Here is a 13,064-nt window from a genome sequence, read left to right on the forward strand (position 1 = left end):
AGTATTTGATTTTTTTTTTGAATGGCAAAAGATGCAATGATTAAAAAAAAAAAAAAGAGCAAGCGCTGATTGACAGCTGTCTTAATAAAAGAGCGCTCTTTTTCCAGTCCTGTATTTAGTCTGTTCGCAGGGTTGTTTTTTCAAATAGTTTTGCTGTAGTTTCTGACAGAAACATTGTCATTTGGCCATCTTCATTTAATCGAGGCTACTTTAATCCAGTAGATATTTTTAATGTCATGTACATGGCGTGATTTATGCTCATGAAGTATAAATTCGTTTTATATTAGTTTACACGATGGATGTTGCACTCGCGCTCACTTTCTGTCGTTAACAGACTTAAATGGATTAACTTGTGCTTCATGATAATATAAAAGCTTAAACCTCTTGTATGTGAGGTTTAAGGTTTGGGACTTATGCAGATCTCAGTTCCGAAATGAAAGTGTCTTGAGTTTACGTCATTCGCTACCATTTTTAATGATGTGCGACTCGGGTGAAAAGTGAAAATCTGATCTTCCTGCCTACTCTGCAGACATAAGGGCACATATCTGATTCATATCAGATAAATTTCTGCAAATGAACGAGGCCTGAATCAAATAAAGTGTTACCATTTTTGTTTGTTATATTAATAGGTATTTAACCCCAAAATTATTTATAGATAAACAATATTTGTGTTTATTAGTCATTCATGCAGTTATCAAATTATTGGATAGCAAAATGGTTTTGTTTTGTAATGCTTCTGTTGTTTTGCTTTTAATAGTTTCTTACCAAAAATGCGATAAAGTAGATTATTTATCATTTCCTTCACTCAGTGTACATAAATGTTGTTTTGTTATTTGTTTTTTCCTCCTCATACTATTGAGCTACAGGCCTTTTACTGTTCGTTAACACTGAAGGCGAGGAGAGCGTCAAGTTCTGATCTCGTATTTAAAGGAGCCATTGAAGCATTTCAGCAAATCAGTTCCATTCCCACATAAAAACATGCTTTTTAGCATGAAAATGTTGCACACTTTTTATCAAATCAAATTTTTTTCAGAAGATCAAGTTGTTGCGTGTGGTGTGCCTTTGCTCCGTTTATCCAATATTTGCCATGTCTGAAATATTCTGAAGCAACAATACTGTTTTATATTATCGTTATAGTTCCGTATCCAGAACTATATCGTTATAGTTTCTGTATCCGGAGCAGCTACTGTGGTGGTCATGGAGGAGTGGAGAACATGAGACTGATTACTGTGACGCTCCAGAGACAGACGAGTCTTCGCTGAGGCCAGCTCCCAGCCTCTGCCACTGAGTTTGCAGCTCTGCACAAGACGTTTGGCGAGTGGAGAAATTAAAATGGTCGTGCCCAACTGAGCCTGGTTTCTCTCAAGGTTTTTTTTCTTCACTTTCGCCATTTAGTGAAGTTTTTTTTCCCTCTCCGCTGTCGCCACTGGCTTGCATGGTTTGGGATCTATAGAGCTGCGCATCGTTGGATCTGCTCTTCAATATTTGGACTCTCAGTAGTGATTACTTAACTGAGCTAAACTGAACTGAACTGAACTTAAACACTATAAACTGAACTACACTGTTCCTATTTACTATGACCTTTTATGTGAAGCTGCTTTGACACAATCTACATTGTATAAGCGCTATACAAATAAAGGTGAATTGAATTGAATAGTTAGCATGAGATTCCCACTTTTTTAAAGGCTTCTTCTGCTGCAGCAAATTCCCTTTTTACTGTTGATATTTGGCACCAGATAATTAGGTAGTGACAATTTTGTTCTCTTTGACTCGTTGGATGGAAACGCTGCTTTATTCGCACGTCTTTTATGCAGTACTCCAGTTTTGCACATAAAATTAATTCACCTTTTTGGATGGAAATATAATGACTGTGTTCTCTTGAATACTCTGAAGTGGTGGACTACATTACGATTGCTTGCCGCCGGACCACGTCATAGCTCATAAAGTTGACTTGATTTCAACTCTCCTTGACGCCCAAAACCAGCAAAGACGCACCACGCAGCTGGCTCCCATCGTAAATGAATGACTTCCGTCTACTTTGACACTCTCACCGCTTTCAGTGTGAACGCACAGCTAGTGTAGTTGTGTTGTGTTTCGTTTAAAGTTTTATGTGCTTGTATTTTGTAAATTCAGCATTAACAGAAGTTCGAATAGTTATTTTGCCAGTTTCTAAAATGTTTCGCTGCAAATCTATTTATTTCTTTTGTGATTTTTGTTTAAAATAGTTTCAATTCAGAATCGGAAACTGTGTAAAGTTTTGTAAGATATTCCACCCGAATATTTTATACATCATTGTTTACATTTTTAAAATTGTCCTTCATCAGGTTGCCCATGCCAAAATCAGATGTTTAGAGACTCGTGTGGACGGCCTTGTGAACCGAGAGGCTGAGCTGCAATCACAAGTAAAGACTCTCCAACAGGAACGAACAGATCTCCAGCAGACCGTATGCAAACTCAGAGACCTTCTCAGCAGTCTGGGCATAAGCAACCCCTGCCCAGACCACCAAATCCTCACAAACAACAACCAATAAAAAGTGTACCAGTGAGGATACAGACTCTAGACTTCATGAAACACTCCTAGATCTGCCGTCAAACATCCCTCGGCTCCGACATCCTCTAAAAAAGCCATTTAAGGTGAGGTGCACTGGGTCGGGTTTTTGTATTTTTACAGTCTCTCACAAGAACTGATCAAAACAACCTTAAAGATCAAAACATTAAACAGCTCAAATGAACAGTCTCCTTTTCTTAGTTCTTATAGCTTGACTGACGTTTGCTTTTTGAACAGAGGTTCGCTGTTTTAATAGACACTCCTTTTAACACTCCCTGCTGTTATTTTGGTGGCTTTAACGTGGAAATGAGGTGTTTTTTGACTTCCCCGGTAGGCACTGAACAGCTGTCCGAAAGGCTGCAGATGAATGTTTGCACCCTGTTTTGTGTGGATGTGTGTTTTTCTGTCTGTCTGTCTGTGTGTGTGTGTGTGTGTGTGTGTATGTATGTTTGTGGAAATCAACCATTGTATTCCAGTGCAATATAAACCAAAAAGGCCCCTTCAGTACACTGTAAACATGCGCAATCTTCTGTGGAATCCAAAGAGGAGCTCCATTTCCATAAACAGAAATATCTGTTTCATAAATGTTTTCGTTGGAAGCTCAGACCTGAATGCTGCTGATTTACTCAAATATCACTGACGCGTTTCCTTAAATAATATTAAAAAACATTCAGTCCCTTTTGCTTTTACATACAAATGCACAGCTTTACATATTAGCACTGTGTTAGCAATGTTATGCGTGTTTTTTGAGTTTTGAGGTTTCCGGTGATGGCGTTTTTAGCTATTCGGATGCTCTGCTGTGGAAACGAACCAAAATCAAGATTTTATTTTATGACTTAAGTTCCTTTGCGAAGAAGCGCACGTGTTGGTGCTTATAATTGTGTGTTAGTGTGTTTGTCAGAGCACTTAGTCTGTTTTAAATACATTCTAGAGTTGTCAACTCTGTCTTTTGAGCGTGAAATATTTTGACGGATGGAAATACGTCGTAATAAGAGGGTGTGTGCGTTTGTGATTGAGGAAAGAAAACAGATCGTCTTGCATCAATTGCGTGACAATATGTCCTTACCCTTTGACCCCTTGTGCTTTTCTGGAGGATTCCACTGTCTCGCGGTTTTGACAGGGACACTGGTAAAAAGCGCTCTATTTTTATTGTTTTCTCTTGAGAGTATTGTTCTTATTCTATACATTAAACATACATTTTAAATTGTTTGATGTGAATTGTGTTGATTTACTCGATATATAGCATTGGTTTTATATAGGCTGTGTGTGTTTTTGGCATTCTAAAGAGCAGTTTCATTCCATGTAATTCTCTTTTTAGTACGACGTTCTATTGAATCGGTTGCTTGTTTCATTTTTAACAGTGTTGCCTTTTGTTTTGACTTCAAATGATTATCAAGATGTGCATTTCTTCAGGTCTCAGAACTGAATGTGTCTGAAATGCTGCACATACTTCTACTCTTTAAAGTGAAGATTTTTTTCCAATGGTGGAATGAAACCAAGGTAAGTTTGTTTGTAGTATGAAATTGTATGTATATTATACAAAGAAAAAAACAGGTTTTTAAGAATCAAAACAAATGTTGTGCAGACTTTTTTCTTTTTTTTATATACTACAAAATTGTGTCAGGGATATTAAAAACAATGCTTAAGCATCACAAAGCAGCCACATGCCTGTAGCCAGCCCTTTTTGCAGTTATTTGCCACATTTTCTGTTTAATTATGAGATTAAATACTGCCTTTAAGTGACACGTTAAGCACTATTTTTAGCTGGATTGGCTTGTCAGATGGTCATCAAAACCACACTTTTTAGATTTAGAATAAAGAAATACGAAAAGAAAAACATATTTTTTAAATACTAATTTATTCCATCATATCATTAGAAAAATAAAGCAATCTGTTGAAGTTTTAAATTAAAAACTGTCAATAACATTAATAATAATGTAGAGCCTGATGATTTTTCTAGCCTCTTGTAAATAAAATGTACATTTTAAAATTAATGGATACGAATAGTATAAAAATAAGTATTCAAATTAATTTTAATTTAGGCCGCTTTTGATACTTCTCACCTTATTATTGGTCATTTTTTGTTTCAAGAATAAGGTCAGAGATTTAGAATAAAAGTTACTTGTAAAACGTTCTCTTTATTAACAACAGTAAGTCTATGATGGAAGATGACCTCATTTATGTCTGATTGTATGTTTTGGACTGATGAAAAATAATTGATAGCATTGGCCAAAACTGAGGATTCTGCATGGTCTTAAAGCCTTTATCGATGGGTTATTTTCACTATTTATGATGGCAAAAATTACCTTTGATTTTGGACCTTTCTGGACCTTTGTCAGTGAGAGATGGGTCTTTTGAATCACCCCCCCAACAGCCAATATAAATATAAACTACTCGACAAATGTCTTGTTGTTAATCCCAGTTGTAAGAGCAACAAATAAAGAAGGGAGATTTTTCAGATGAATCATCTGTTGAATTGCATCCCAATCATCACAAATACAGCAGAAGACCTATTGGAACCTGCATGGATCCAAGATACTCTGAGAAATCAGTCAAGTTTGGTGTAGGAAAAATCCTGGTTTGGGGTTACATTCAGAATGGGGGCGTGCAAGAGATCTGCTGCGTGGATGGCAACAGCCTGAGGTATCAAGACATTTCTTCTGCCCCTTACCTTACAAACCACAGGAGAGGGCAAATTCTTCAGCAGGATAGCGCTCCTTCTCACACTTCAGCGTCCACATCAAAGTTTCTGAAAGCAAAGAAGGTCAAGGTGCTCAAGGATTTGCCAGCCAAGGCACCAAACTGAACATTATTGAGCATGTCTCGGGTAAGATGGAGGAGGCATTGAATATGAATCCAAAGTATCTTGATGAACTCTGGGAGTCCTGCATGAATGCTTTCTTTGCCAGTCCAGATGACTTTATTAATAAGTTATGAGTCATTGCAGAGATGTATGGATGCAGTTCTCCAAGCTCATGGGAGTCATACACAATATTTGTTCTTTTTCCACTGCACCAGGACTTTATGTTGTATACTGTACATAATTTCTGTTAAGTGACAAGACTTTTGTCTTAGCAGTCGGAGCTTACTGTCCTAATTAAATAATTAAAAATCAAGGCATGATCATATTTTATTTTGGTAAAATAATCATAATCTAGAGGCCTTTACCTTTCATATAAGCCACTTCTGATACCAAATGATTGTTGCTAATACTTGGATAGGGGACAAGACTTTTAACAGATAGTGTATATAAAACAAAGTACAAAATATAACAGAGTAATTTTGATATAAATCTGTGCAAGTTGCGATTTCCCTAGACATAAGAATATTGATACATTTATCAAATATATTGGTTCCTAATTGGGTCTTCATCTAAATGACAATAGTTTAATAGCTAATAACCTAATAATAATTGGTCACACTTTACAATAAGGTTTATTAGTTAATGTTAATTAATGCATTTACTAACATGAACAAACAATGAACAATACATTTACTACAGTTTTGTTCATGTTAGTTAACTTTTGTTAATGAAAATACAGTTGTTCATTGTTAGTTCATGTTAACTCACGGTGCATTAACTAATGTTAACAAGCACGGACTTGGATGTTAATAATGCATTGGTAAATGTTCAATTATGATTAATAAATGCTGTACAAGTGTTGTTCATGATTAGTTCATGTTAGTAAATGCATTAACTACTGAACCTTATTGTAAAGTGTTACCTAATATTTAAAAGGTACTGAAGCAAGTGTTTTGTGAAGTGTTTGTGTTGGACGTGAACTGCATGGCGTCATCTGTAGGTGTTATTGATTTCCTAAAACTGCCGCGCAACATTCATCAGGGCTCCTCAAACATTTCTTAAACCAAAAGCAAATACAGCGTGTTTTACCTTAAGCCCTGGAATCAGTGGAAACTGTTTGACGTGTAAAAGCACACAACATTCAAATCCTCTATATCAAAGCCTGAAGACAGCAGACGCACTCATTACTTCACAGGTCTTTTATTTCGTAACTTGATTTATGATTAAACTGCTCTCTTGTGTGTTGTGATATAACTTTATATTTCTTTCTTGTTAACTAAGAATTAGATCTGTCTCTAGAACCTGTTCCTCTGACATGAAGTTTGCTTGCCAAGTGGCCAGGGTTTTCCAGGTGAGTACCAATTAGGCTTAGTTTTTAAATCTAGAATAAATTCAGAACACACACACACACACTTCCTCCCACTCGAAGTTTCTCACCCGTCTATAATTTCACCTAATTTTTGCTTCGATGTTTTGTTCAGTAGCTGAAATGCTCCTTTTTTTTATCAAAACATCTTTCCACAAAAGAGGCATCAGTCTTGCTGGCAAAGCCATTGACCTGTTGTTCTGCTTTCTCCACCGCCTTTCTTTTACTTGCACTATTCACAACTATTTTCTGCTTGTTGTAATACAAGTGATTTGTAGTTATGTCAACTTGTTGTTTTGTCACACCCATTACACTTCAGCAATGCCGTAGTAGAACAGTTTCTCTTTGTACAGAACATTTCGTCAGGGTTTTTACATCATGTCCAAAGTGAAATCTAAGCTTTTTTTAAGCTTTAAAGGTGCATACTCATTTCGTGGCTTTATATCAGATGTTATTTGTTATATCACATATTGTTATTTGCTATTCTGTAATATAGTATTCCAAGGAAAGAAATTGATAGGTTGGTGCAACAATAAATTAATCTTTTAAAAGTGTCGTGTAGTAAAAATCTGAGGAACACTTTATTTTAAGTCTCAATTAAAGTTATTAACAAGTCATTAACTAACACTATTAGTTTACAAATTAGCTGCTTATTAATAGTTAGTTAGGTAGAAGTTTGGTTTAGGTTTTGGTTAGGATTAGGGATGTAGAATAAGATCATACTTTATAGCTACTGGTCATAGAGTAACAGTTAATAACTTGATAATAGTCAGGCAATAAGTCCAGTAGTTAATGGCATGAATTGTGACTTAAAGTGTTACCAAATCTGGATATACCTAGGCAATTGCTGAATGTTAAGAGTTCATTATATGGAATGGCATACTGTGATCCTCAAACACTATTATTTCCTTGTTCTCATGTAAATCATGTGAGTGTAAATAAGGCCAATCAGAACAAAACAAAGACTGTTACGTTGTAAACAGGACAATTAATTAGCATGCTCTCAACATACTTCAGGTCACATTCTACATCAGCCAGACATATACGAGCATCCGAGTCATTCGACTTTTATGTTTCACACAGGAACAATAATATTAGGGCTGTCAAAATTAATTGTTTCTTCGGTGCACCGCGATGCAGACGTGAACAATTCGGGATCGGTTCAGTAATAATCATAACCGGTTATTATGTACTGACGTCATTTATCTCATATGCGATCTGTCGCGAGGGAGGTGAGTGCGGGTATTTACAAATCTACACTTAAAAATTTCACTGTGTGTGTGTTTTCTGGAAAGTCTTTCATTGGCACTTACAGCAGAAGCCCCTATTTCTCTGCGATTGAGGGAATGAAAGTGAACTCCATTTCTCTCTCTCTGTGGCCCATTACACCTGCTGGCGTGACTTTTCCTCTCCTCTCTTTTCCTCTCGGCTGTATGCATTCCCGCGGCTGTACCTGTGCATTGTCGCGGGACCCGACCAGATTTCATGCAGCGCGAAATAAATTTCCGAATAAAAGCGCGGGAGTGGTCGGTAACTCTTGTGTAATTTTAACAAGAGTGGGCGGTCTCACAATATCGCTCCCGAGCGAACAAGCGCGTGTGTGTGTGTGAGTGCACGTGTGCGTGCGTGCGTGTGTAAGTGTGTGTGTTTTTTTGGTGCTGTCTATGTTTGTGTATGTGTGTGAATGAGAGACAGTGCTGTGCTGTGTCCATGTGTGTGTATGTGTGTGTTTATACAGACAGCTTGTTATAGCCACCCCCCAAAATACTACACTGTGTATGGAAAGCATCGTCGATGCACCGAAATATCGAATTGAACCGAATCGATGGCATGATAATCGTAACCAAACTGAACCGTGAGACCAGTATAGGTTCACACCTCTAATTAATATTCGTGCCGCAGGCTGCGTTTGGTTGGTCACAAAGTTTCCTAGTGAGATTACAACAGTGATCATTTTCTCCCTTATTTTTAGGTTTATCTGAGTTTATACTAAGCTTACTATGCATTAGGGACTCTTATTTTGAAAACAGGAGGCCAATAAAGGCAGATTATTTAGGACAGAAACAGCCATCGGTTTATAGCTCATCAGAGTGTAAAATGCAGGATATACAGATTACAAATTTATTGAATGCCACCCTGAAGAGGCATACGGTCTTTTAGATAATTTGTTAGTTTAACATTTATATTGAGAATTTTTTTACAGTTTGTAATAGGGCTGGGTGATAATGCAAAAAATATCATACAAATATACAAAGTGTGAAGCAGATTAGTTTTACTTACTTGAATCCTGGTGCGCTCGCCGTATTCTGAAAAGTTCCGATGATTTTAACTAGGCGGGGCTGGAAAATGCCACTTGCACAACATGCAAGCTGAGTGTCTCCACTGGAAAACCATAGCGCTTCATACCAAACTTTATACAGAATCTTTTTTTTTTATCGATATTGACGATGGTGTTTGGTCAATAAATATTGATACCGATTTTATTGCCCAGCCCTAGTTTGTTATGAGGCAACAAACATGTAGACTTCTAAGTAGAGATCACGTTTATATGCATCATGTCATATTCCTCAGCTAAAGTATTACTGTTATTTTTTCTGGAGTGAAAGATCAGCAATACACATTCATTAAACTTGTCTGTTTATGCAGAAGTTGATATTAATACCTGGCTGTATTTTCATATCCGTAAAGTTTCAAAATGTAACTCTAAATACATCTGCCTGTCCCCTTTTTCCAGTATAATTATTATTTGGCCTTTTTCCTCCACAACACTTGTGAATTAAAGATATCTAGTATAGTAAGATAGTATCATTTTGAGGACATTGCTGTACTAGTACTTTAAAATAGGTTCTAGGTGGTGATAAGGTGTTCTGAGCAGTGTTGGGGAAAGTTACTTTTGAAAGTAATGCGTTACGATATTGAGTTACTGCCCAAAAAAGTAGCTAGTTGCGTTACTTTTTATAGTAAGTAATGTGTTATGTTACTTTTGAGTTACTTTTGCTGTACTTTTTCTGACCTGGCTGAGACTTGATCTCTTTCAGAACTTGCAGGGTTTTATTTATTCTATTTTGTTTAAAAGTCACCTATGATGAAAATCTTTCAGCTTTTGGGAGCTGTTTGGACAGAACTGTGTGTAGGTATAGTGTGTCCACAGTCATATTGGGGTGATATAAACACAATAAGTCTATTTTTTTTTTCCTGACGTTAAAATAGAATCCAAATTCTGAGGCCCACTGCAACATGACATAGGAGTGCGGTTTTCCCACCCACCGAATTGATTGACAGCCGCGTATTAATATGTCTCCGTAGTAATGCGTATAATCATATCAACAAGACAGGACTTGCGCAAAGTAACCAGGATTTTTTGTTCAGCTCTCATTGATCATCAATCGTCATCAAATGTGATCAAGAATGAGTTTTACAAGTTTAAAACGTTTTTAAAACAGTTCATGTTTGTAATGAATTACAGCGATTTTTACCGTCTTTACTTTATCACCACAGCTGCGTGTCAGTATAAATATGAAAGACGCTTCAATCTACATTTGTGGATGTTAAATCAGGTTTATTTTTGTACATTAACATACGAGATGTCCATAAAGCAGCGGATATTAACGTCTATCCTGTTGCATTTAAAACAGTTCAAAGTTAAACATGTGCTGTGTGTGTCTGTGAGTGCGTAAACTTTGTAACGACATTGTGTGTGACTCATCATTGCAGAAAGGCTTGAATTATCTCCACAACAAACACATCAAATAATCATTGGCAAAGTTCTTACTGTAGTATTTCTCACAAACATTACGTGAGATCTGTCACTGTGCTGTTTATCTGACGCAGCCGAGGCGGAGATTGAGGCAAACTCTGACAGGCATGTGGGAATGGTGGGTGGGGAGAACCAGCATTAAAGGCACAGGCAACAAAAACAGCTGCAATGTGTTCAGTCCAGAGAATTCTAATATTCTGGAAGGTATTATAAATAATCTGATGGGTGTTTTGAGCTGAAACTTTACAGACACATTCTGCAGACACAAAAGACTTATCCTAAACTTTGAAAAAGGGGTAAAATAGGTGCCCTTTAATAGAGGAGCTCTGCAATGAACAGCATACTGTATAACTTTCATTTACCTTAAAAAAACAATGTAGGATAATGTTATCATCTGAGAACTTCCTGATTCTACAAATCTACATGCCGTATATACAGATTAATGAAAGTTTAAAGCAATGTGTTTGCTACTTTTGTACTTTTTGTCCTATTAAAAAGGAAAATCCTGCATTCTCTCATTGCGTGTGGAATTCAACGTGACTACGTTCATTTTAATTCAGCAATTTATTTTTTAAAAGTGAATTAACTAAAAAGTAACTCGCATTACATTTTTAAAAATGTAAATCAAATATTATTACTTATATTATTCAAAGTAATGCATTCATTTACTCATTACTTAGAAAAGTAATATTATTACTTAACTCGTGTTACTTGTAATGTGTTACCCCAACACTGGTTCTAATGGCCCGTTTCCACTGACTGGTACGGTTCAGTATGGGTCACCTTTTCAGGCTTGCATTTCCACTGCCTTTGGTGGGAGTGGTGTACGACAGAAAGTTTCAGTCGACAGCATTTTCTCTCGAGAAAATGTCTACAGTAAAGCTGAACGGGTCATTCACATGTCATATGAGAAGCACTTCTCACAAAACAGATGCTTGTGTAAATACTGTTGTGTAAATGTTCATTACTAACCTTTCTATGAACATGATTTGATTATAACTGCAGATCAATGGTAGTGCAAAATAGCCTATGTAACATCTGCGATTATATTAAATAAATAAATGCAGCATATATGAACACTACAGGCCCTTACAGTCCCTGATATGTTACCAATTACAGAAAAACTACACACAGCATACATTAATCCTTATTTGGGTTCAAAAACACGCAACATATAGCCCACAGTCAGTGCAAACCTCTGTATCTTTAATCTTCTCCAGCAGATGTAGCCTCTGTTAAAAAGTAATTCCTTCATCCTGAGTTCATAACAGTCCAAAAGGTGATGATAATAGTTAAACATGGCAGTTTGTTCATGTTTTCTGTTTGTGAATGAATCATTCGCTCCTTTGTTTTGTCGGGCTTCACTCTTGTGTTTGTCTGTTTCAGATCGGATGTCAGAAGCACTCCAATAATTACACGCACGTTATTATCATCAGCTCAAGAAATTTGTTATTTCAAATATAGACACGCACAAGCTTTCTTGAGAAAGTGAAATCGCTCTCACTTTTAGACGACCTTATAAAACAAAAACAGGACACAGCACATTTTGTTCTTCTCAGCTTTGTAGCTGAGCTCGGGTCAACCATGGCTTGTTATTATATGTATTATATGCTGCGTGTCTCCGCCTTTTGGTACCTTTTTGTCATGCTAGGTACCCTTTGCAAAGGGTGCCCAAAAAGTGGTACGATACGGTTCACTTTTAGGTATCTTTTGACAATGAAAATGGCCATGAAAGTGTATCGAACTGTACCGTACTGTTCCACTCAGTGATTTGTAAGGATTGTGGATGGTTGTCAAGGGGTTGTTACGCAGAAAGTAAGAAGGTCTTTTGTGGCTTGTTTAAGAAAGTAACAGATATGCTAACAGAAAAAAAAATTGCATGCTTTATTAATTATGTATTCATATTTAATTTGTTTCCTACCTAAAGTAAATGCATGAAAAAAAAGTTTAAAAGTGCCAGAAACACTTATTTAAGCAGCACAGAGGGCAGATAGAAACACATACTCTCAGATGGGTCAGTCAGGAAACAATCTGCCCTGCCTAAACTCCATAAGCACAGAGGAAACGCAGCCCAGGACAGCATCCCAACACACACACAGAGTTAAAGACACACCCAAACCTCCCTGCTCTTATTTCAGCGTATCCTGACAAGCTCCTGTAGTCAGAAAACACTGAACGGCCGTTCAGGACATTGAGGTCACATCCGAATTCGTTGACCCACCCCTCCTGATTTCCTTCTCCTTTTCTATTCTCCTGTGCTTGATGCAATGCAATATCCCCTGCTTCCAAACTCAAGTGTTCACATTCATCTGCTCTTTCTATTGCAACACTGACACACAAAAGACCTGATGTCATTCAAATGCAAATTCTTCACCACTAAATATCCATAATACTCGAAACGCCTCATAAATCTTTTCAACATATAGGCCGTTCATCCCTGAAAGGCTCTGTAAGTCATCCTTTTGTGTAGAGAGTATAGTGAAAGTGTAAGTAAATGCTATAGAGCGAGCTCAGGCAAATGTCTGATTGTGGGAGTTGTATGGAATGTGTTCAGAACTAGTTAGTGCACATCGCTTCAGTTTGTTGATCT

The 13,064-nt window shown here is 36.9% G+C and overlaps 1 protein-coding gene across 2 annotated transcripts in view; it reads left to right on the forward strand.

Moving 5' to 3' along the window:
• Positions 1-3,755, forward strand: part of tbc1d1 (TBC1 (tre-2/USP6, BUB2, cdc16) domain family, member 1) — a 160,588-nt gene extending 156,833 nt beyond the window's left edge. For both annotated transcript variants that reach the window (XM_056460767.1, XM_056460766.1), the window contains one exon: positions 2,325-3,755. In XM_056460767.1, the coding sequence (XP_056316742.1) occupies positions 2,325-2,531 (207 nt within the window). In that variant the 3' untranslated portion in view covers positions 2,532-3,755. The remainder of the gene's footprint in view (positions 1-2,324) is intronic.
• The last annotated feature ends 9,309 nt before the right edge of the window (positions 3,756-13,064 follow it).

The sequence above is a fragment of the Danio aesculapii genome, chromosome 1 (assembly GCF_903798145.1).
Source record: "Danio aesculapii chromosome 1, fDanAes4.1, whole genome shotgun sequence".
Taxonomy (NCBI): Eukaryota; Metazoa; Chordata; class Actinopteri; order Cypriniformes; family Danionidae; genus Danio; species Danio aesculapii.